The sequence below is a fragment of the Lates calcarifer genome, linkage group LG21 (genome assembly GCF_001640805.2).
Source record: "Lates calcarifer isolate ASB-BC8 linkage group LG21, TLL_Latcal_v3, whole genome shotgun sequence".
Classification (NCBI taxonomy): Eukaryota; Metazoa; Chordata; class Actinopteri; family Centropomidae; genus Lates; species Lates calcarifer.
The window spans coordinates 26,843,187-26,870,221 of NC_066853.1; the positions used below are offsets into that span (position 1 = coordinate 26,843,187).

At 38.7% G+C, this 27,035-nt stretch overlaps 1 protein-coding gene across 4 annotated transcripts in view; it reads right to left on the reverse strand.

The window, feature by feature from the left end:
• Nucleotides 1-27,035, reverse strand: part of bcas3 (BCAS3 microtubule associated cell migration factor) — a 313,902-nt gene that overhangs the window by 219,150 nt on the left and 67,717 nt on the right. For all 4 annotated transcript variants that reach the window (XM_018701002.1, XM_018700994.1, XM_018701022.2 and 1 more), the window contains exons 15-16: nucleotides 25,447-25,780; nucleotides 5,905-6,055 (exon numbers count right to left, since the gene is read on the reverse strand). In XM_018701002.1, coding sequence (XP_018556518.1) covers nucleotides 5,905-6,055; nucleotides 25,447-25,780 — 485 coding nt within the window. The remainder of the gene's footprint in view (nucleotides 1-5,904; nucleotides 6,056-25,446; nucleotides 25,781-27,035) is intronic.

A 27,035-nucleotide genomic window follows, 5' to 3' on the forward strand; every position in this document is an offset into this window, starting at 1 on the left:
CAGACATGTTGTTATATTGAATGCACTCCATTGCAGCTTTAGTGTTACAGATAAAAACATCAAAATTCCCATAATGCTTGGAATTAAACAAAAATAGTGAGGTAATGTTGGGAAAACAGGCCACCATGTTGAGCTGACGGTAAAGTTTTGAACACAAAGTAATCAAACACTGCCTAGTTATGTGACGCTCTGCTTGATCCAGCAGGTTTGGTGGAAAAGAGTCCCACTGGTCAGCTGCATGTTGGGAAACACAAGATTAACATGGGTCACTGCAGTAAAAGGGGTGTAAGACTGTGACTGGCTGTGCTACTGGGAGGAGGCAGAAACAGAGTAAGAGAAGCAGGGGAGAGAGGAAAAGAGTGAGCATAATCGACCTGTAAGGGCAATCACCCCACTCCCGGGAATAGTCGTTCACACATTTATCTCTTAACCCGTTGGCCCTAATAGCAGCTCTGTCTGAGCTATTAAAAAGGGAGGGAACTGAGGTGATTTGTGCAAATGGTTTAGCCTTGCTGCCATGTGACGGTGGGCATTGCATTCTTAAAGCCCCTTTCTAGCTTTGGTCTCAGTGAGGCTCTGTGCGACAATGGCTCTTGCACTGGGCTGGCTCTTACATACGCATTACAGTAATCTGAGGGCACATCTGCGGCAGGTCACAGGGTCTCACTCATTCTCTCGCTGTTGTCTTTCTCATTACCTCCCATGCACTCTATCTGCATTTGCTTGAAAATGTCATCAGCAGGATTTGGTCAAGGGTGGTGTTTTGTTGTGTGACAATCTTTCCATTTGGATTTTCATTTGTCTGTGTTAAAGTCAGACTGTGTGTAGATGGGATAAGTGTGCAATAGTTTGTCTGCTTGCAAATCCCAAATTTGACACTCACATGCATTTTGACAAGTTAAATCTATCCCCACAGAACTCTGTGACAATAGGGACAAGTAGACTTTCCTGGCAGCTGACTGTTTGAATATTTCTTGCTTAATCTTTTTCACAGATTAAGTTCTGACAGTGACATTTTACTTTAAGAGAGAATCGCTTGGATTTTGTGACCAGTCTTGTTCTTCCTTGGGATTTAATTCATTTGAGTACAACCCTCCTGTGCCAAATTTGGCTGACAGGAAACAAGAGGCCTGGTCAGAGCCAACACTCCTCTGCATGTTCGGGGCTCCCAGGGGACTTTGAGGACTAGCAGAAGTTTGGCTGAGCTCCTCCACTCCCTGACCTGGCCTCTTCTGGAGGGGGGTTATCAGGCGGATGCTGAGCCACATCCGACTCTACCTCCCTGCTCCGACAGAGGAAAACACCAAAATCTAAATTGAGAGGGGAGGGGGTTGCTCCGCATGAACTTATTGAGGTTTTCTTTGATGTTAAAACTTTGAGGCCTCTGAAGACAAACAGCAGCATATTTTGCACATTGGTGGTCTAAAGCTGCACCAAGGTCTATGAAGGTATGCCTGCAACTGGCCTAGTCAGACAAATTGGGTAAAAGCTTTATCAACATGTGCGTTATGTGTGTGTGTGTGTGCGTGTGTGTGTGTGTGTGTGTGTGTGTGTGTGTGTGTGTGTCACGGCACAGTGCACACAACGACAGCCTGGTAGGGAATGCAGATTAAGCAGCTGGTGTGTTCCTCTTCTGCCCTGCCAACAGGGATCTGCTCATACAGGTGTAAATACAGCTGCCGGATGCTCCTCTCTCTTTCTGTCTCTCTCTCTCTCACACACACACACACAAAGAGAGAGAGATGGCTGCCTGCACAGACAGACAGATGGTGCCTGGGTACTCCTTTGCAAGTATAGCGTGAAAGCATACGATATCACCCCCAACTCTAGGGGCCAAACCTGCTGCCTCACCCAGTGTGTTTGTGTGTGTGTCTTTGGTGTACTGGTGTAGCTATGTGCATGCAGGAGCAGGCCGCACAGCTGCATGTCCTGTTGCATTAACACTGACGCCTCCTTTGGACTGGATGGAGGAATGAAGGACCACTGAAGCAGCCTACCAGGCATGATAATGTCCTGCAGAACTAATACAATCATTTGAGGTGTTTTATGACCAAATACGATAGGTGAAATATGTGAAATATTTGTAGAATATCCCATTAAAATGCATTACACTGTGCACAAATAATCAATTAGTCGATGGAAATCGTAAGCATAATTGCCACCTTTTTTTTTTAATCAACAAACTTTTATTTAACTAACTTATATCTGGTTGGGGGTGGGAGAAGATTTATGTTTTACTTCATAGAAACGTGGAACTAATGTTTATGGTTCTGTTTCTGCGCATCTTCTGTGTGTCTAGTGCAAGTAAAACAAGTAAAACTGGAACAGACATCGGCAATAAGACATTGGCAATAAGCAGCAGCAAAGCGGGCTGTTAAACAAGCTGACGCTAATGTTAGCTCAGGTTCTTGCTAGATGCTTAGCTTGTTTTTAGGTTAGGATTTCTTCGGTGTTCATCGATCAGGTGGTTTTTACTGGGAGCCAAATTATCTACAGCGGTCTCATTAACTCCAAAACAAGTAGACCAAGTAATTAAAATAGGTAAAAACACTGAATAAAGCAGTTTCATATAAAAAACCAATGTTTCTCCGCGACACAGACACAGGACATTGGACTGCTCAGGTTGTTTCTCTGTTTAGACGTCTGATGACAAAAATCCTTCATCTAGTTTAAGATTATACTTAGAACATTTTAAAAAGTGACGGTAACGTGACTTGAAACATTAAGAAAGTAGTTGGGTGAAAATTTTTAATGTCCAGCCATTCGGCCAACAGCCGGCGCTAGCAGAAAACACTGTGGATTTGTTGTACCTAAATGCTCATGTGACAGCTAACGACAGGAACAAATGACTGCTTTGGTGAATTAAATGATTTCAGATGATATGTTTCCTCTTAGCGTTGTTGGAGGAGTGGAGCTGTCAAAGGCTCGTGGAACCTGAATACACCGTGACTTCATGGAAGACCATTACTGGCCAGATTGAGAAATAGTACAATGAGGTAGTTACAGCTCTAAAAAAGAACTTGATGGAAGCCAACAAAGTAGCAATAACAACCACTGCATGGACAGCTGTTTCATCAGTTTTATATCACTGTCACCAGCCATTACATGGACGGTGACGGGAACATTTCAGGTTCAGATGAGACACACTGCTGAGAACTAGTCTGAGGTGCGTTGTTGATGAGTGGGGCTTGGGAGGTAACGTTAGTGCATCTGTACACTACACTGCAAAAAACATGACTCAACATGATAATATATTATTATTTGGTTTGGGTGGAGGGCGCGTCTTAACAGTGACGTCATGACTATTCGATATCGATTTAAATTGGCTTGAATAATCGACTTCAAAAAGTAATCAAAATGCCCATCCCTATTATGTATTATGTATTTATTATTCATATTCATATTGAAAATTAAAAACACCACCTGTGAATGGACTAAAGCTCACTTAACAAGGAGTCACCTTAAAGTTCATTCAGTGTTCTTACATCTGATATGCAGTGAGTGTGATCCATTTGGGTTTTTATATTATAAAGCAAAGCCTCTTGCATTACGAGGGCTTGGGAATTATTCATATGAACATACACAGTATTATATCCAAAACAGACAATATTAAAATCTGGGTACCCTTACATCACCTTCATAACTATACTGTTTTTCAATGTGATCAGCCTACTAAGGGTGGAGTTGTTGCTGTTTTTTGTGAATAGCCATTTACATGTCACTGTTGTTACCTCTATATCTAAACCAAAATATTCAGAACTCTTGGCTCTAAATGTTTGGGGAAAATAATACAAGAAAGATACTAGTTATGGGGTTTTATCACTCAAAGGTTTCAGAATGTATTTTTTAGGCCTTTTAGTTTATTTATATTCCTCTAATTAAGGTAATGAAAAGTTATTGTTTTGTGCAATAATGGCAAAGTATACATGTAGCAGCAGTCCAAAAAGGAAAGAAAGGCTACATTAAAGAAAATACTGATTTGTGCTTGGGATGAATGAAACTTCACAACAGTGACAACTTAATGCATTTAGCGATCAACACTTAAACCTGACACAAAAGAAAACGCATCAATAAATAAACCAAAATAAGCAATGAGTGCCTATTATAGCATGAGGACAATAATATAAAAGGAAAAAATTCAAAACGTCAAAATACAGGAGACCTTTTTCTAGGGAACTGTAAACTAAAGATAGAAACAATCAATTTGAATGATCTCACTGAAGGCAAATAATTAAAATAAATCAGATATATTTTAAGATCCCTCTGCATTGTATGGCATTAAATATTACAACTGCAAAACCAAATGCAAACCACCAGTACCAGGACATCATCATAAATATACCAAAGTAGGACACCACAGTAGCCCGTAAGTAATAACAAATTTTACAAGCCAAATGAAATTTGTAAGTGATCTTAATGATTTGGAAAATGGCCTGATGTTTACGTTGACCACAGGATCAGGTCTCTATTTTCATCCTCAAAGCTCACTTATCAAATATCACGGGGAAATAAATCCCTCACCATCTGTTTGAATCATTATAGCATTTCCCATTCAAACAGGGCATGAAAATTACATTTAAATGAAAATATTAAAATCTGCCCATATTTGTGGAGCCACCTGTACTGTATGTAAATGCACTTAGCAAAGGCCTGTAGTTGCTGATGGTCTTAAAACTACATAATTTCAATGCATGGCGAAGATCCAAGTGGAAAAAAAAAAAAGAATGGGAGCCGAGGTACATGTGAGCAGAGCTGTCTTATGTTTAAAACTGAACTTGTTTCAATACTTAAACCTGGCAGGGAAACACTGCATTATTATGACTTAAATTTGATCTTAATTTATTGGCAGGGTTTTATTACTATTCTTGCAATGAATTATGTATTTTAGCAGCTTCCAAAGCAGCCTAAGAATGAGTCTGCATGTGTACTTCATTACCCTATGCAAATAAGTGGTGGCCTGAGACAAAACAAGTCCATGAACATCAGCTGGATGCTAGATTTGAGAAGAAAAGCTTTGGCCTCCACAAGGCCAGGACTGACACAATACAATGTTTTTACTACATAATTGATGGATTAGGACAACAAATCACAGACTGAAATTAAATATATAACATGGTATATGCTAAATTTTACCTGACCATGACCATGACCATTTTCCACCCACTCCATTTGGAGACATTATAGTTAAATCTTTCAGTTTAATTCTCTGTAGTGCACTGTACGTGGATTTTTTGGGGGTTGAAAATTGCCACACTGACTGGAAAGATGAGCATTTGTGTTGTCAGATGTTGTCTAACAACAGTACAACAATATAATACAACAAAGAGGCACACATATAAATATACAAAAAAAAAAATCTATTTTTGTAATATAAGCAAGTACTTATTATATGTATTCATTATTCATAAATACTTATTTTCACTCCCCATGGCTACTGAGCAAACTTATAGCTTAACATGTCTTTAGATTTTTGAACGCATTTATGTCCAGTTTCAAAACCACCTGTGAGTGATCTGTACATGTGCACAAACAGCTAATAAATGCATTGTAGTATGATGTACTGGTTACACACTAGTACATGTGATAATAGGAATTCTAAATGTTTACATATACATCAACAGAGACTTAAAAATGTCTTTATATCTGCTGAAAACTACACTGTAATGTGCTACAAAGAATTAAGATGTATCAAGTGCTTATATATACCACTTAAAAATGGTACACAACTAGATTAATGGAAAGTCTTAAGTAATATATGACTGTATACAACAAGAGCAATACTACAAAGAAAGTCATTGCATTAATAAGATGACTTTATACTGTAGCCCAATAACATATGTGCTACATAACTAGATTTCGTGTGGAGAGTAAAGGGAAATGTGTGTAAATGTGGGTATTACCTACCCGGTACGCTTAGTGATGGTGCCCAGGGTCATAGGCTGTTTGATCTGAGCCAGAGGCAGCACCACAGTAAGGCTGGGCAATGGGGACAGCCGTGGGTTCCCCATGTTGTTATTGGTGAAGTTGTTGTATGAATCCTGGTTGCTCAGCTTGGCTAGAGACACACACACAGACACAGGATTATTAAAAGTATTTTAAATGAATAGTACTGGATGTTCCCTGGACAGCAAGGTCAGATAAATGTCCTTTTCACAGATTTAGAATGGAACATAGCAGACAAATATGCCAATCAAGAGCCTTCCCAGGCAATGGCTGCAAAATACTTAGAATCACATTGTGAATGCTGGTACAACCTTTTATACATAATTAATTTTTCAGTGCTCAGTGGCTCCTTTTTCAGTCCTGTGGTCTTCACAGATGGCAATTGTAATAATATTGCTCACTTTGAATTAAATTAAAAATTTGATCATAGCAAATTGCAGACCAGGGATTCAGCAGACGACCAAAGTAACTTATTTAGCAAACAGAAACTTATTTAGCAAACAGAAACACCTTTCTCACAAAGAAAAAAGACAATTTGAATATTATGAATTTGATTTTTTTTCTCTCAACCCCTCACATGTATACACACACGTTGGTCTTTTTATAGTTATAGGACAGTCATTGAGGTAATGCATTCCCGAGTCCCTTCCCTTTATCTTAACTATCACATCTAAATGCCTAAACCCAGTTAACTTAAGTCTTAACCCTCAAACAGGCCTTTGAAGTTGTGTGGACCAGTCAAACTATCCTCAGTAATAGTTTAGAACTAAAATTTGTCCACACAACCGTAGAAAGACAACAAAAAAACACACAACCCTGGGTTCAAGGCCTCCTGTGGAATGACTGGAAATAACCAGCTCAAGATGCTACATTATAACCGCTTTAGCTCTGCTTCTCTGCTTCTAGTGCCTGGAAGTCTGTTAATCAAGGCCAATCAACAGGCCCTACACACTGACTCAATACACATATATACACACATATACACACACACACACAGATGATCCAGACAGACACGTCTACCTCACACACTCAACACAGCTCCAGACAAACATAATCAGGCCATGTCAAAGGGCGTCTTAAGGGAATCTTAACCAGCTACATCAGATGGGAGGCTACTTGTGCACTTATCTTTCTGATTCTGTGAATACAACAAGAGAAAGATTATGCATCATACTGATGTTAATTTGCGTATGTATATTTTATGAAAATTTCCAGCTTGTCTTTTCCTGAAGCTACATTTTGTTGAATGCCAGATGGCTGTTTCTGATCACCTCTCGGAATTCTCATCCATATTGACTTAAAAGTTGAGTTTGACAGTTCATTCCTAACTCTTATTTATTTTTTATTTTTTTTAATAAACTGATTAATTACTCCAACTTAACATTTCTAAATTGCTAGTTTTGTCTACCTAACAGCACAGAAGCAAAATATATGCAATTTTAAATTGTATAAAACTGTGGGAAAGAATTAATGTATAATGTGCTCTTCAAATTTTATTTTTACTGAGATCGAATCTGCACAGTAAAAGACTAAACTGAGAAAAAATTCTTACTTTAAAGTCCACTTGCTAGATTTATCTGGAGCTTTCAATCATACCTCACAGCCTTGCTGGTGGACAAGTGTACTTAGTGATTTCGAGCGCATTTTAGACCATATAATAAACTTCAGCTCTCCAGAAAGAAAAATAAATAAATTGTAAGTGGACTTCAAGTTTTGGAGGTTTTTGTCAAATTACTACTTTCAAGGAAAGACCATTCACATTCAAGTAAATTGAATTGTCATTGTGTGAAACAAGAATTCTCACTAATGTCCATGGTCATGCCAAATTCTGATCTTGTTCCAATATGGTAGACAACATGTTCTTGTCTGTTAAATGACCACTTTGTGATCCAGAGTGCTGGATTTTTTTCATTAAAATCTTGTCTTGTTTAAGGTTTTAAATGTTCCCTCAACTCAATTTGCAAAAAAAAAAAAAAAAAAAAAAAAAAAAAAAATGCAAATAATTAAATTTTTATTTGCCCAGGTTTTGAGATGTTTACATCTAAGATGTCTACAACCATTCCAATTCAATGGCCCCCACTGACCCGTTTCCAGAGCAACAGTTCCATTTACCTCCATTGTGGTAGCGTGTTTCTTAACCTGGACAAATAAAACCTAAAGCTGTTTGGTTATTTACTGGAGCTTAGGGTAACATTTTATTTTTTTCTAATCTATTCTTTTTTTTATATATACAATGACGTATTAAGCAGTCACACATAAACTGATACATAGAAACACTAAACTATAGGGGATTAGAAATGTGGATTATAAAACAAATATGTTTGCAATCCTATGACAATGGCTACAATAAAAAAAAAAAAGTGTATCCTGCTGATTCAATGGGCAGACCAAGGAAAATTCCAAGTTCAAGTGCTTTCAAAAGAAATAAAGAGCAAACCTGTGCATGCACTACAATACACTCTGAATGTTTTCCTTGTTCCATTTGTTGCCTTAATAGATGAGTGACAGCCGCATAACATAAAGGAATGAAAAGGAGGGAGGGGGACGTTGGGACAAAGAAAACAAGGCAGACATCAAAGGTTACAATAAAGGTAGAGGAGGAGAGTGCCTTGTCATTATTTGGAAGGAGCGATCAAGAGGAGGCTGAATGCGAGCGGAAAGGGACTGCTGAGTGTTTTGGTCCAGTCTTTTAGATCATTAACGTGTAGCTCTGAGTTTCATTAGTCCTGCCAAACCTCCGCTTTGTGGTTCTCCAAAGGCCTGTCTTTTAGACCTCCGCTGTCCAACAATGCTGTGTGACCTTCGAAGAGGGAGAGGAGACCATTACACAAATCTGTCCTTCATTTCCTTCTGCTCCTCTCTTGGTCAGACTAACAGACGTCTGTACTATGGCAGCTCCTGAAAGCCCTTCACATTTCAAAAATGCTACACCCCAAGAGCCTGAGCAGCCACCTTTTGTGTTGAGGGGAGGGGGCAGATGAAGAAAGAAATGTGTACAGGAAGCAGCCTGAAAAGCAGTAATGGTGCTTCAGCTTACAGAGGACTGGAGGGTGAGAACTGGGGATGGGAGTGTTGATGAATTTTGCATCTTGATCCTAAACAAATATTTCACTTGTACTCCAGTGCATTATTTGCTGTCAGCCTCTACCCTTAAAAATATGCCTCGCTCTGGATTTTAGAACAGGTGTAGCCAAACGGAGACAGGGGGTGATGATCACTGTTGACCAAACAGTCATGCCGTGCTGTCACTCAAGGCCAACGGGTCCTAAACTGTCAACCCCCAGACAGTGAAGACAAGTTAGTGTGAAACGTGTTGGAGATCACGTACCAACAGAAGATGATACGTGAAAAGACAGCTTGGATGGCAGAGAGACAGACAGAAAGTTTGTGTAGGTGTGTATGTGATGGTGGGTTGCAGACAGAATGAGAAAAAAGTATGAGGGGAGTGAGCAACATTGATCAAATGAAGGTTTAGCCTCTACAATGCACAATAATTACTTTTATCAAGTCCACGTAAAAGTGCTTATTAGTGTTTTTTTCTTTTTATCTGGGGCTGAACAGCTGGACTGTAAAAGGTTACATGTTGTTAAACATAATCATACACAAAACAAAATCTTTGCTACTTTATTTGATCTTCTTTCCAGAAAAACTGACAAATTCCTGGACTCCCCATATCTATCTTACGGTAATGTGGGTATTTCATATCGCCAAGGAAATCTGAACATCATCTGTGTTTTATCTTGTTACTCTTCGGCATGTGATCACAATTGTTAATTGATCAATAACTATGAAAACACCTTAAAGACATACATAGTTTTAAACAAAGTTCAACCAGATGTATAAACAATGTGTGCAAACCAAAAACTATTTCCTGCACATAAACTGATTTACTTTATACTTAAAAAAGAACAATGTGTGGTCACAGTATGAACATACTTCAGACAATCATAAAACACATTCTCCAGAGGGCTCCATGTAATCTGGTGACATTCCAATCTGCACACCTTCAAGTTTAATATAACCAAAAACATGTATTATTACATAAATATTATTCTAATTTCTTCCATGTGCACGTTTTAAAATTGGTTTTGTTTTTAGAATTTTCCCTGTGTTTCACCATTCCTGTTTTTATGTCCAAAATGGATATGAGTGATATACCACTGCTGATGATAAATCACACATACAATTATTACCCCTTCTTGTGCTTTGATTAGTGCTGCTGTGTGAAAGATGGCGGTGGATAAGGATGTCTCCTTTGGCTCTGGTTAAAGACTGGCACCAATGCAATTGTGTGAAACTGCATTTCTTTGCTGTTATTTTCATAGACAGAGTGGTGGAGTAGACATATGCAAAAGACTGATTAAGGGTGTGTCTACATCCACCTATGGCTAACAGTGGTAGTGGAAATCAGGCCTGTGTATGTGTCTATAATTTCACAAAGATTGTAATGTATAAAACAGAACCATCTCTATAGAAAGGGTGTGTATGCATATTTTTTTCATTTGTGTGTGCACATACCTTTTCTCTTGAAAGTGATATAGAATTTTAATATTAGAGGTTTACATTTAGATTTATATATTACTGATAATATTCATGTTGGAACCAAAGGGACACTGGAACACCATCACCAGATGATATTACTATCATCATTACTACTACCACAAATGATACTAAAACTACTACTACAGTTCTGCTTTTAATACCACAACTAATGCTGGAAGTTTGGTTTCATCATAATCATTTTTTATATTACCAGTTCAGATGTAACTTTACAGACTTGCTGCATTATCTTAATTATTACTACAAGTCTTAAAAGACAAAGTCTGCAAAAGGGTAGACAGGAATCAGAAAGGAAAAGGCTGACCAAGGCTACTACAAAGTGAAAAAGATAGAGAGAGTAAGAGAGCGAGGTAGACAGATGAGAAGCGTCTGGCAGACAGATAGCTCTAGACGGAGGCTATGATTTGATTAATGACCAGGGCGTGATGTGCCCAAGCACTGATACATGACATCCCCATGGAAAGAAGATCCATCAATGCAAATCCTACTCTGTCGCTGTCGTCCAGAGAAAAACTCTGACCCTGCCAAAAAGTCACACTGTCACCTGACCCTCGTCTCTCTTTCTCCCTTAATCCGACCATCCATCCAACTCTCCTCCATCCTTCCGTACATCCATCCCTCCCTGCCTCAACAGCATTTGCATTCTCTTCTCGCATTAAGCCTCTCTCTGTCTATCCTTCGCGCTCTTTCTCTCTCCTCAGCTGCCCAGTGTCACGCTATCTCATGTTTCGCCCCCCTCTTTTAATACCCAATTTGCATCCAATATAAGCAAGCAGCTTCCAATGAGGAGCAGACGTGCGAAAGGACAAGCTCTGAAGACTGTGTGTGTCCACACAAACACTGAAATATCCTCTCTGGCAGAACAATTCAAATAAGATACAGTCAGGAAAAAAAAGCCAGCAGGACTGAAGGGGAACTGGGCTGGGGAGTGTTGTGAGAGCAGGTAAGGCAGGTGACATGCTGAACGATGCTTTGGGAATTAGCAAAGACCTGAGGGTGATGTTGCAACTTTGAGACATCTACAATATCTACAGAAAATTATTTATCCATTCCACCAACATGGTGCTGAGATCTTTGTCAGTCAAATATATGTATTCTGATCTTCAACTTATCTTAAACTTGTGACTTGGAAACCCAACCAAAATGTCTGTATCATCAACTATGTCCAGTATGAAACTATATAACTATATATATAACTATAACTATACTATAACTATAACGATAGTTATATATATAACTATAACTATACTATATAACTTGCCTTCGTTTAGTACAGGTATCCCCCTTTCAGATACGCACGGCCTTATGTAAATGTCTGAATAAGACCCTGAGTCACTTTTCCACAAAAGTCATGATGACAATCTTACTAGGTCAGAGCTAACACTGCTGTAACATAGCGCAGGTTTGAATTGAATGTTGCCATATTAAGGTTGCAGCAAAATGGAAACAAATAGCAGCATGAGCTTAAATACACAGACAGAGATTAAATGAATGTCATGTCCCACCTTAATAAGAATCCCAGATGCAAACAAAAACATTAAATCAACAAACCACAAAACATACAAGGTGTCCTAAATTTCTCACATTCAGTCATAGCAACTGCTTATTAGGTGTAGGTGATGTAAGACGACATAAATGTGTCATACATACTATTTTTGTCATACTGTTCACATCTTGGTAACTATTCATTTTACATCCCTGGGTTTATGAATCTGTTTGTATCTACTGTGGTTCCAAACAACAGTAGATTTTTTAATTATTTTTGCATCAATGCCCACATCCCACCCCTTATGGCTTAGGCCACAGTATATATATCCAGATAAAAGCTTTATGGAATTAAAGAGAGCTTTCACTTGAATTCTTGTCATTTTTGACAATAGTTGGGCACTGTTCAACATTATAAAATACACAGCAGAATTAAATACTTAGTATATTATATTATTATAGGCCTATATTAATGTGGACATTTTATTGGTGACATATTGATTAAACTGATTGATCAAACAAGTGAGAAGTGGGAACAAGTAGCACTCAGGTTCACAACAGTCAGAGAGTCAGAGAGCAGACAGTTCTACAACGGCAAAATAAGTTTTAAAGTCCATTACTGATACACTCTGTTGGAAAACTGACAACACACTCTGATATTATTACGTCTCAACTCCCCACTGTTCTCCAGCAGTACTGGACATACATATATACTGCTTCTGATTATGAAACACTTACACGACACCCCCCACCCCCCCCCCACACACACACACACTTTGACAGGTTGATAAAGACTCTTTTTTTTTTTTTTTTTAATTCATTTATGTATTTATGTATCTATTTATATTTAGTCAGATATTTCCCAGATTAATTCAGGGAACCTTAAAACCTATTTTCATATTTAGATAAAGTATGTCTGATATTTGTACTATTTTTGATATTTTTATTTATTTTTTTTTTTAAATTTTAACATGTTAATATTCCTCAAACTAAGGCATCAAAAAAGTATTGTTTTGTTATTGGTACTGAAACACAGGTATTGCAGTGGCACCAATACTTTTTGGCACCAATACAAAATTATTAACAATGCAATATTGGTAAACCAGTATAAATCTACTTACAGTCTACGTACTTTCTAAAATTCATGCTTCATGCTTGATACTCCAAGTTTCCCAGACATGTTAAGGGGAGAGAGGGATAGGAGAGAGGAGAAGGAGGAGGTGTGTGCGTGTGTGTGTGTGTGTGTGTGTTTGGGGGGGGGGCTTGCTTTGCAGGAGAAGAAAGCTGCTCTGCCATCAAAGATCCCCAAAGTATCATTATTAAAACACTCACTTCCACAAGACGAGGAAAGAGAGGGTGAGAGAAAAAAAACAGAAGGGAGGAAAAGAGAGAGAAAAACACAGAAGGGAGGAGATGAGAGAAAGAGGGATGGACAGCGGGGAGGGCTAAAAAGGGTCGAACACAAAAGGGAGAAAGAAAAAAAAGAAGGAGCGGGGATCCCCCACTGGACAGAGTAAAAACAAATTAAAAGAGCCCTTATAAAACACAGATGCTGCAAAGAAAATAAACTTCATAAGATTTACTGTTTTGCAAAGGAATCGGAAGACTGGTGGAAAAGCCATCAGGTCTTTTTTTCCTTGTCCTTCCTTTTTTCCTTTCTCTCTCAGGTAACATTGTGGCAGAGGGATCTATCTCCTCAGTTCCATACCCCCGCTCCCCCCAATCCACCCTTTTCTCTTTGTACGGCAATCTTGCTCCTCTGCTATTTTAAGTCGGAGTTAAGAGTCGAGGTCAGACCGGCCTGTGTGAAAATGGCTTCCTGCCCGGTCCCCCGCTCCCAAATCGAAGCTAACAGAGAGCTTTTATTAACAGCCCTATTTGGGAAAAATTTTGAACGTTTTGTATTCATATTGATGTTTCTCATGTCAGCGAGCTGAAAAAAAAAACTGCAAAACAAAATTCCCAGAACATGATTTTTTCTAAATTTGTCACAAAACTTGAGAGCTAAAAAAAAAAGATTGAGATGTTAGTGTGCAGCATGCTGTATATGGCAAACAAATAGCTTGTTTGGAGCTCAGAGCAGTCTGTGTTGTAAGAGGAAAAAGCAGCAGACAGGAGTGAAAAAACAAGCAATACAGAAGTGGAACATGTCTACATGCAAAAACACAGATGCACATTTCCAACAAACAACCATATAATCATGAGAAAACAGAACGCGTGCAAACATGGAAACACACATTTACACACACAAACAGCACCCTGAAATCAGATCTACAAGTTTACAGCATGTCAGTATTTACAAGGCTTCATCAGACAGGACTGAGTAGCCTGCAAGAAGAGCTGGGAGGGGGTCAGACAGCTCCACTGGATCAAATGACACCCACACTCCAACCATATGTGTGCATGTGTGTGTGTGCATGTGTGTGTGTGTGTGTGTGTGTGTGTGTGTGTGTGTGTGTAGTCATCATCTGATTTGGGTCAAGGAGCTAGTACCTCACAGTAAAGAGGGATGGGTTATGGCCAATGATTGGATGTTTGGGAAAGCAGGAGAGGGTGGGGGGAGGTAGAGGACAGTGAAATGAGTGTGTGTGTGTGTGTGTGTGTGTGTGTGTGTGTGTGTGTGTGAGAGAGAGAGAGAGAGAGAGAGAGAGAGAGAGAGAGAGAGAGAGAGAGGGGTTGGTATATACACCCTTACAAACCAATTTAGTGAGAGCAGGAGCAGGAGAGAGTTAAGCTGCAGAGAGACAAGAGGCATCAGATGTTTTTGGTTTTTTTCCTCTCTTGTTCTCAACTGTTTTCCTTCAAACAAACATGACTAAGTGAGAACTTTAAGCTTTTAAAATCAGAGCGTTAACACTAAAATGGATTATCTATGGCAGAAGTGACGTGATTTTAGACAAAAAAGTCACTGGAGGAAATTGATTTGCTAATATGGATAGTAAGAGAAAAAATCTCCGTCTGTTAGGGACGGAGTATGTGAAGACATTCTTACAATATCTGTGACTGAGTTATATTATTGTACAAAATAAAATAATATAACAACATTTTTTTTCTAATTTAGGTGATGAAGGAAATAGAAATCAGACACAGTGTACATGATATGATGGGACTGGACCAGTATTAGACCTATTTTAGACTGATAATTTTAATAATAATATTTCATTTTTAATAATAAAATTATATTTGAAAATAAATGATTTTACGTTGATTATTCAAAATATATGTGCTTTTTCATGTCAATTCTAGGTAAGGGTGAAGAAACCTACAGGACCAAAAAAATCTTTATTCTGATATCAGACCAACTAACTAACTAGTAATTTATTTATTTTAGGGTGGATTTCATAAGACCTAATTAAGAGAGAGAGCAGATTTTGATAGTAAATAATGACCTTAGGCTCTCCTTAATATGAAAATCAGAGCAATGTGCACATTATCACCACATAGATACACATAAAATATGGCTCCAAATAAAAATAAATTAATAGATAAATCTGCAAATAAAATCTAGACTTCCAACCTGTTAAGTTCTTTAAAGGGGACTTTAACTAGGCCATCAGGAAACATTTGCGATTTTAATTCAGGTGATGTTTTAAGCTAGGAGATAAAGATGAAGACAAAACAAAATAATTTCATCATACTTTTCATCCACAACACAACATAAGACATTAACTGTATATTGTATGTGAAAAATATTTTCAACAATACCAACAATTCAAAAACAAAACAAAAATCTCAATTAGACATGAGACCCGTGTCAATATGTGATTACAAACAGAGCAGAGCGTTTGAAGCTGAACGAGAAGACGTCTCCCCATCCGACCTCCCCGGTCAGAGAGGAGACTGACTGCATCCGTTGCTCTGTCTGGGTCTAAATGCTTCTCCTTTATGACTCTCCTTTTATAACTCCATGGTCTGAAGGAGAGGAAACAATAAGAGAGGCCAAGAGGAGATAATGACACGTCTGTGCTGCTGTCACAGCCATCCTACACTTCTTTTTGTATGAAAATCACTGGATCAAACTGAAACGTTCAACATTTCCTTCAAGATGATAACATAGTAACAGTGAATAATGGTGATATTCCTGCAGAGTTCAGTCAACTCTTTTCTTTAATATGACTGGTATTTTGTTAATTATTTTATCACAGCAGCTCTGTCTTCTTCTATTTGTATTAATGATCAGACACCCACAGCCATCTTCTGTTCTACACTGCAACCAAAATCATACACGCTGTGGTCAACCATATAGATTTCATTTGATTTCTCCAATTAAAAATGACCCTGATCTAATGCTGATTGATTGACATTAAAGTTAAATTCAGCTGTGACAGAGGCTCTACTTGAGAAACTGGTAACAACGGTAAAGCTGCTTTGATCTGAATTTAGCCAGCAGAGTTTTGACAGCATCACAGTCTAAATAAATGGCATGTCAAAAACACTTAGACATGATTTGAGTAAACAGGAAATCTCAGAGTAAAGATGGAAAAGGTCTCTTTTCAGGATCATAGATGTTTTATCTTAAAGAAGGTAAATCTATGAGGTTATTTATGCTGTGTCACACTCAAATATCATTAGTAAATTAACCCAACTTACTAAAACAAAATTAATTTATCCTAAAACTAATTAAATATATTTTCAGTTCATTCCAAATTATCTCAACTTTCCCTCAATTTTCCATCATTTGTCTTTCACTAAATATGCATGAATGTGTTTCACAGACACACTGGTGACTTATGAGAGTTGCTAACAATCCACTACCTTGCAATGAGCAACATGTAGGAAGAATTCAACTCTGAGGACTGACATATCCATATTTAGATATAAGTGTTGCTTTTATATAGTATATCCTGTACAGCTGCAAAAGGTCAGAAGGTGTAAGGTATAAACCATATAGAATAAAGAGATATTTGCATTATATTTTATATATATTGTATACTTAACAATTATAACAATCAAGAGTGTATCTTGCCAACAGACTTGTTCATCCCTAGCACTAGTGTAAGATAAATACTTCTTAAGGTTTTAAGCTTCAGGAACACAATAAATATAGGTGAAATGACAGAAACAGAAAAAAAATTATGAAGATCCACACGCGGCACAGAACAAAGGCAGGATGTTAAACCTATTGATTGTGTGACGATGGAAGGCTTTGGCTTTTCAGAGTGTGCACTTTTCACATGGCAGGCAATAAGCTGGAAGCCACAAGTGCGTCTGTGTGTAATGGCAAGCCAGCTTTATTTCTTTATCTCTACCTTACAATTTTACAAATCAAATAATGATGAGTGCAGCGGCGAGCACCCGGTGTTAAGAGGGTTTAGTGGTTGTGGAGATTGAGTTATTAGGGTTCATATAAAAAGGACAGAGGTCTCTGACGGAGCCCAAATGCCAGCCAAGATACATATTCCTTGCACTGTGTATTTTTGGTTGCTTTAAAAGCCCTAAAAGTACAGGGGAAGGCTAATTTTCAGGGTAAACAGCTTGTTCGATTGCAGTGTGGTTTTGCGCTGAGCTCTCCATTTACTGACTCAAGCCAAGCTGGGCTCTGGCTCCTCTGCCGACCACAGGGAGAAGCCTACCAACGGAGCCTGCAACAAATACAAGCCACTAACACAAGCTTACCTTTGATGGCACACAACTGTTAAATCAAATGTACTGAGTGATGTACATACCCTAATCCTCTTGACTATATGGCAGGTTGAGGGAAAAAAATGCTTTTAAAAGAACATCTGCTTCTTTTAGAAAGCTATTTGCCATTTCCCATTTCCTGCTGACGAGTAATTTGTAGGTTAAATTATAAGGATATATAGAGTAGGATCTGAATGGGATGCAGGATTCTACGTGGCCAATAAAATACACAAATCACTACTCAGGGTAAAAACAAAATCATTTTCTCAATTGTTTAAAAAAATCTTAAATATCTTAATGTATGATGTCTAAAGACACAAGGGTCTCACCTCCTCCACTATATTCTAAACACAATAATAAAAAAGGAAAGAAAATGCCAGAAAGACAAAAATTATAGCGAAGAGGTCTTTACATTCAACACAAAACTTTTCAAACGGCCCCTAAAAAAAGAAAAAAGCAAACTCCAAAACAGGATTGAAAGTTGTTTTAGCTGGAGGAAGTGACCATTCATAAAAAAAAAAAAAGGCCAGAGAAATAACCCCGCTCTTTCTCTGTTGTTTGATTTGTATCAAGGCAAAACCCTCACACAGCTCAAGCTTTACAAGTCCTTTCCTCTCTGTCTGTCTCTGTGTGGAGGTCAGACTAGCTGCTCTGCTCCTCCCTCTCTATACTGCTGGGAATCCTGACCACACAGCACCACATGGAGGACAACTCTGGTACTAAAAGACAGGGCTACCACCAAGTGTTACAGCAGAATTCCATGACTTCAGGTAATAGTAAATATAGAGGACTTCCATGACCTACGATATTCTCCGTGCTTAATGTATGATCGCCTTTATAATGTTTTTTTGTTTATTGTTTTTTTTTTTTTTTTTTTTATCCCAGTTAGGCTGAAAGTGTTGAATATTTTGAAAGAATAAATTACTAATGTTACTCCTTAAATATTCCATAATGTTTCCCCCATTCTTTGCCTGTTACTGTTTATGTGAAGCTTCACTGAGATACAGAAGCACAATACAAAAATGTGTCTCAGATAGAGCTACATGTCAGGGGTGGGAGACATCTCTTGCACAAACTCTTGCATTACACACACATACAGTATATATCTTGACAAAGACAGACAGACACAGACAGGCAGACAGACAGACAGATAGACAGAAGATAGATAGATAGAGTAGCGAGGTCAGAGCAACAACAATGGGAGACAGAAGTAAGAAAAGAGAAAAACCAGGTAAAAGGAAAGAGCAAAGTTAAAATTAAAAAAGGTGCACATGTGGGCCCATGGTGGCTTCACAAATGCTGGTTAGCTCCATCTCAGGCTGGACACTAACTAATCCATGGCAGACAGCTCATCATGATGATGACTGAACTCTGAACACGCTAATTTGCTCTGTTAAATCCATCTACTATCTGTGCGAGAGAGCGATTTCACAACATCTTTGATTGTACTCGGTAACTGTTTAACTTACAGTAACTATACTGTCAAAAACAGGGTCACAGAGAGGCCACGTACATACGTGTCACACACCAGCAGTTATGAGGTAATGTTTCCTTGGCATCGACCTCTGCAGAGCGTTGGTGTTTTTCACCACAGGACGATGACTGACGAAAGGGAGTGCTGGGGGAGGAGGGAGGCGAGATAAAACAAAAGTCCAAACCCAAATAAGCAAGCCATCAGCCTCTAATAGCAGAAAGGAAGTGTCCCTTTATCAACAAGTGAATTAACAGTTTCCCGTCACACCTTGTTTTCTGCCTCCCCCTCTCTCTCTGAACCAGTGCCAGGGCCCAGATGGCCCCATGATCAGACCACCAGGGCTTCTGCTCTGTGAGGAAACAAATCTGTTGCACTGACTAATAGCCTTGTGTTGATGTTTTACGGTTGGGAAGTGTATGACCAGTGCTGTGTATACACACAAAACACACCCATGCATGTTGAAAAATGCCATATGTGACAGTTACGCCAAAAGTCAGAACTGCCGTAAAGGTGTCACAGAAAAGGGGAAAGCACTGAATTTAACAGTGTTTCACGCTAAAAGTAGAAAGACTGACCCTAAATCAGAAGACAGACGCCTAATATCCAACTACAGCACTAGAGGGCAAAGTGTAGCCCTTCACAAAGAATTATGAACCCAGGTCAAATGAAAAATCAAAGATCGTTTTTTGATTATTATGATCAAGTTGTTTTTGGAGTGCTCCAAACCTGCACTGCACACTGCTGCATTATACAGTACTATGGTTGGATGTGAAAAACATCTGAATAATAAAACTCTACAGTGGCTGCCATATGCCTGCAATAGCCTCAATAACCTCTGCCCTGTGCAGAGAAACTGCACTTACTAATCTAGCCTTGTATGCACTGGGCCGCAGACAAACCACATTTTACTGTGTGGGACGTTCACATTATGGGTCATCACCTCAAATGACAATACATTGATCACACAGAGGAAAGACTTTGGGAAAAAAAAAAGGGGGGGGGTGTACTGTATACAGGGACGTAAATAGACATTCCAGATTTTAACAGTGACAAGAAGACGGCCAATTGCAGCCTCTATTTTTAGGTGCGCCAGCGGCCTGGGCTGGCAGCTTTGAGAAGGATGTGTACTTTTCTACAGTTCCTTCCCAAAAATCAATGCTGTCCTCACTGGCGACAATCACAGAGCAGCTGTTGTGGCTAGGTGGCCCGGCCCCGGCTTGCCTCACCCTGCTGGTTTCTGCCAGCCTAAGAAAACCGCCTTCACTGCCCAAAATTCACACCCTACTCACAAAAACAGGCGGAAGGCAGACACAAAAGCAAATGTGACTCAGTGTGTGAGTGTGTGTCAGTTTGCATCCGGTGAAAACTGCACAAATTATGGAGTTTGTATCAATGCTGGTGGCAGTGGTGGAGGGGTGCTGGAAATCTAAATTTACATGTGGCAGGATGCGTTGGAGCCAATTTATCTTCCAAACAACAGACACCAAGAGACCTACATGACCTTACCCCACAGAGATCTCACTGGTGAACTGTTAATGACCTACTGTGTTATGTGCTTTTGGTATTCCTGCACTATATGAATACATGCCTGCTCATGAAGGTGAGAATCATCTTGTTTTGGTGCAAGAGTTTGTCTGACAAGTCTTATTTATTATTGAATGCACAACACCCAGAGGAGCCCCTGAAAATGCTCTACAACATATCAAATTGTATAGTTGAAAATCTCGTGAAGACTCTGCTGTCATAACCATTACATTACAAAATACTGCATATAAAATACTGCAATAATACTACTACTAATTCTGTTTTCAAGCTGATGAGAAACAAAACTGAAAATTGCCTTAGGACTACAGGCTTGTCAAACTAATATCACAGGCATCTATTCAGAGGAAACTAAATGACTTTAAAAACTTCACTATGCAGGAAAAAGACAACACAATCTTCACTGTAACAACTGTGTGTAGGCTTGCAGAGTAATGTTATAATTGGTTTGAAAGCCATAATGATAAAGGTGAAAGAAGAAAATTGTTTCTAGGCATTTTGTCCAAATTTCTCACTATTAGCAGTTTCTAGAGTTGGTGGTGGGTGCCCCCCAGGTTTCCTTGATAACAGGCCAAAATGTACTGCAATTTAAAAAAATAAATAATAAACAGTACATTTTTAATATTTCATCACATAAAAAAGAAGCAGCATTTACGTTATCTACATTTTCATTATGTGTTCAAATTTATCAAAATGGAAGATTAAAGATCTAAATTACTTATTACTTATTATATTAAAACCCAACAAAATATGCCGCAATTAGGACTGGTGATGACTGCTCTTGGCTGTAAAGATGTGCTTTTTGCCAAGCAGGTTTTTCAGATACACAGCAATCACAAATAGTGACTGCCAGACCAGCAATGGGAAAATTGATAATTGAAAAACAGCTCAAAAAAATGCTACAATTCAAGACAGACTGAGACAACGAAAAGAACTCAAATTAGACTGTACTATTAAAACTTCATGTCTCATGTAAACATATCATCTCTCATCTAGAGGAATGAAAATTTTAACCTCAAAGAGGCAAGTTGAGCAAGAATTAATGTATGATGTCATGATGTTTGCCCTTTAAAATATAAATGTAAGCTAAAAGAAATCTATTTAACCAACTAGCATACTTGTCTAGGTCTATATTCATCTGCAAATCTGTACTACAACAGAGCCTAAAACTGCTCACTTCTTCTTTCATTTTGTTTTGGAGAGATCAAAACAGGCCAGTGTTATATCAGATATACATGATACTCATTAATATTTGGTGCAAAATGATATTTTACATGAAGCTGAAAAGGTGTGTATGCATGCATGTTTGTTAATTTCTTAACAACAGGTGAGGGCATGGAGGACTGACAAGGAGAAAATCACTATAAAGGGGTACCGTGCTTTGAAAAGGTCTGGAAACCACATTATTTTGATGGTTTTTGTAGAAGGGGACATTTGCAGTGTGGGTTAAAAAGGGGCAGGTGCTTTCATAAACACATCTGACGTGTTGTTAGTCTCCAGCACAGACATATCTCTCTTCACAAACTGAAGAAAGATCAACATGCTAAACCTAAAAAGTCTACACTATATGTAAACTAAATATGAACTATGCCTCTTAGCTCACACAGTAAAGGATTTTGTGTCTTATCGGAAAGTGAGGACATGTCCATATGGTTTGGATTAACACCTTGATAAAGGCGGTGTGAGACCTGACTTCCATTTCCTGCAGACTACATTACTGTATACACTATAAAACATTAGAGTTATGAAAACCTTCAATTTTCTCCTGAAGAGTTGAGCCAACTTATCACTACTCCTTCCGTGTAATCTCTGATTTTTAACCTGCTCCTTTTTTTGTGTTTTACCATAAAAATTATATGTCCTTCTCCACGCCCACCCACCCCCTCACCCCCTCACCCCTTAACCCAACCGGTCGAGGCAGATGGCCACCCACCCTGAGTCCTTGAGGTTTCTGCCTCTTAAAGGAAGTTTTTCCTTGCCACTGTCGCCTAGTGCTGCTCATGTTGGGATTTGTTGGGTCTCTCTCTGTAAATACCTATTTTAAAGAGTATGGTCTAGACCTGCTCTATATGAAAAGTGCCTTGAGATGACTTTTGTTGGGATATGGCGCTATATAAATAAAATTGAACTGAATTGAATTGAAAAAAAGAGTTTATCTCCTTCAAGTGTACAGATAAACACACACACACAGTAAGGTATCACTGTGAGGACTAATTGTTGACAGGTGGCCCTAATGCTCTCCTTTGAAACAAAAGTGTGATTTACGAGCGTGCTCCGAGAGACCCCAGCTTTCAGTGCTGCTACTACAAACTTATCTTTCTTCTCCTGTGTCTGTCGCTCCCCCTCCTTTATTCCCCCTGTTCTACCTCTCCTTCATTTTTCTCAATTGCACCTCATTACTTTGCTCACTCACTTTCACCTCCTACACCACTTTGATGTTCCTGCCCCTCTCTATCTCTCACTGCAACATAGTGGTGACTCTCCAAAGTCAGACATCCTTTTAATGTTGGATGGCCTCTTTTTCACAATGTGGAGGAATGTATGTGTGTGTATGTGTACTTTAGTGAAGAAGTTACAGAGGGGTTTGGATCTAGACAGACAAGCAAGACAGGAAGTAGGGGAAGAAAGGGTGTGATCTTCCAAGAGAGAGAGAGAGAGAGAGAGAGAGAGAGAGAGAGTGTGTGTGTGTGTGTGCGCGCACACCATCAACCACATCAAAACATAACAAAACAGTGTAAACTTTGAGGGCACAGGAAATATGACATCTATTGTTGCTTTTGGTTTCTATCTCTGATGATGATCTAATGCAACAAGAGAACTTCTAAAGAAACAAGATAACAAAATCTCTGACATTTGACAAATTTCTATTGTCAGTATAGCATTGTGTCTCCAATAAAACTGCCCCTCTAAAGTTTTATAATAAATAAACATTAGCACTCAGCTTGGAGGATTCCAGGGGCACAAAAAGTCATTATAACAAAGTCAGAGGGTGGATCTTTAATACTACAGTGCATCTTTCTGCCTCCTTGGCTAGAAACCTACACTGCACTAAATGTGGTTTTGGAAAGTGGTCTAAACGCGAGCAAAGGTATACTTAAAATAGATCTTGTGTGTAATATATCGCACAGCTGCCTCTGTGATGTTAATTTTGCAAGTCAATGACTTTCCACAACACTCCCATGTCCTAAAAATGCTATTAGATTCTGAATTGTTAGAGTGTTTTGAAGGGTTAGAGATCTGGCTTTCTCTCCAGTCAGCCATAAACCAGCTTGTGCAATGAGCATATATAAGATGTTCTAAAATCCATTCTACTATGTTACGTAAAATTACCCACTGGTCAATTCTCAGTCATTCAGTTCTCTGAAGTGTTTATCAAGTTCTCGACCTCGTCCTGGCTGTAGCAAACCTATCAAAGCTCATGGATATTCCTGGAAACCCATGATTAATGAGAACTGTAATATTTTACACCGAGTGACACCTCTGAGGTCAAACAGTGCAGCCCAGTGTGTGTTTATCAGTGTGTATCCATGTTAGCTAGGGACACAGACAGTGTGAGCTGCCTGCAATGGTGTTTGACAAACAAGAGAGACAAGGTTGTGGCAGACAGATCAGAGTCCCTGATGACCAGTCACTGGAAACAGACACACACACACACACACACAAGTGAATCTCTAGCATTAAGCAATTGCTGATACCTTCCAATAACAAAACATGTTAAAATGAACTTCTAAATAAGAATTAGAAGTAAAATATATTCATTATATTATAATGTAATGCCTCATCACACTAACTCAAACTTTAGAAGACACCTGGAGCTTCATTTTATCTCGCTGCATGCACTGGATGAAATGACTGATGCATATACAGACGAAACAGTATTGGTCGATGGCTGTTGTGTTAAATTTCAATTCTACTTGTAATATTGGATTTTGGCTCATACCAAACACAGGCTACACAACAGACCAAAAATGTACACACTGGACGTACATTTACCAGGTGACCACAATCACAGCTCTAAATGAATGTCAGTATTATTCTATTAACTTCATAAGGAAACAATAGGGTGGATCTGTATCTGTTTGCTTGTTTGGATGTTTTTCGCCCCTAGAAGCCATACATTTATCAATACAGCTGTGAATTATTTATTTCAAAAGGGATTTTTTTTGTCAATTTCATAACTACAGTCTAAAGATTATTATGGATTGACATCAATAAATAACTCAGTTGATTATAAGATTAAAATGCATGATGAAAAAGGAAGGCTCTACAGGTTTTCTGTACCTCCAATAAGTTGGTAAACACAAAAAGTTTTATTTATTTTTTTCTGGTACCTCCAGTAACAGATATGAAAACTTAACATCATGGTATCAATTCACAGATTTATATATCTATAGAGCTGATGACCAAAAGTTGTTCTGAAGACACATACCACTGCTGAAAATCTGTAGAAATATATTATAAAATACCAATGCATGTGGTTATCTTAAGGCTTCACTGTCACTGCTAAATGACCATGAGTATTTTGCTGTGCAACTATTTAAGTTAACAGACTTGTGGCCAAAAACATGAATGCAGTAACTATACATGTGCACCCTTGTCCACTGTAGGTAGTTTGGTCAAATCAGGACCTAAATGTCATCAGATTAAGTGGTTTCCTGGTCTTTGAGTGAAGTCTTAAAGTGCTATAATATGCCATGTCAATTTGAGATAGCTTCCTGCATGTTGACATTTACTATATGCTTCCTGTGATGCTATTCTGGACACACAAACAGGGAACAACATCAGTCAACCCATGCATCCCCTCTCTCCCAGCTCCTCACCATGCAGTGGAGACCCTGAGGGACTGCTGGACAGGCCTGGTATGGGACTACAGCGGCCCCCGATGCCTCCTCCTCCACCCAAAATGCAACCACCTCCTCCTATGCCTGCTCCTCCTGCTCCTCCTAAAGCAGCCGCCCTGTTCAGCTCCTGTTCAATCTCCTCCAGGCCAGCGCTCTTTTGAAAGCGAGACATCCGGTTGACAACCCGTGGGGACATATGTGTACGGGCACAAGGTGCACCGCCATAGGGGTTGATGGGAAAGACGTGGGTTGTGCCTCGAAGGGTGCTGATTGCTACCCAGCGACTATCTTGGCTGAAACACATGTCCTGGACCTGGACAGAGACAGAACAAGTACAGAGATCAGGGGACAGAAGGTGGTGACAGTAGGAAGATGAGACAGAGAATGTGTCGAACAGATGAGGGATGAAATCACTTTACTTGACAATATATCCATTCACTGTGTTCATTCTCATGCAAATAATTCCTGAATACTGCAAACAAACTTCATTTCATTATATTTATTTGCTACTTGATACCAAGGCTTAAACACATTAATGTAATAAACATGTCTTATTTCTATTTCTCTTTTAAAACAGCCAGTAGCTTATGTTCTGTTCTTGTATGTATTTTCTTTAAATTTTAGTATTTTAGTGTTTTTTTTTTTTTGTGTGTGTGTGTGTGTGTGTGTGTATGTGTGTGTGAAACATTCTCAGCCTCTGAAGAGAGTACAAATCCTTATGCATGCCACTAGGAAGGTGGTGGTAGAAAAGGAAACCTGAGTTTACCTGTATGAGAGTGAGCTGCTCTGTATCAGTTATCTAAACTTAATTTAACTTAAACTTAAATTAATAAAAACTACATTAAAAATGTAACTAAAAAGAAAAAAATAGAGCAATCACTGTGAATGTAATATTTTATTATTTTATAACAGGTGATGAGGTGTTATGAGTTGTATTTTTAAGCCTGATTTTGAACCTAACATTCAATGAACTCAACACAGGTTAATACTGCACTCTTCTCTCTTTTGATAAGATATCTGTGGAGTGAATTTAGCTACATTTCCCTTAGTATTGCAGTGAGACATCAGCTATACCAACACCATCACTGCCTCTACCTGCTCTGCTGTAAAGTTATTTTTCAAAACTGTGTAAAGTATGTGAGTGGTTACATTAGTCTTAGCAACATAGGTTTATCTCCTGTCATGCAAAAGAAAGAGTATTAGATGTGAGAAAAATATTACTGACAAGCTTTGTTTGTGTGGGTGAATAACATATACAATTTTGATTTTCAAATGGATGTTTTCATGGTCAGTATAAAAATGGTAAACAAATAGCCTTCTGGACAGAAAGTACAGCTCTATGCAACTCCACAAGTGTGATGTCTTCATATTATTTTCTTCACCACTCAACATAAAGAAATATGCAGACTGGGAATAAACAGCATCAAACTCTAGTCTGCCAGGAACGTTAGCATGACTAGGGTGAAGTGTTTATCACACAAATACACATCATTCTGCATAATGCAAGTCAGCCAGTGTAACAGGACTGGACAATGGCTTTTGGCAAAGGTGACAATGTGGTATGAGCT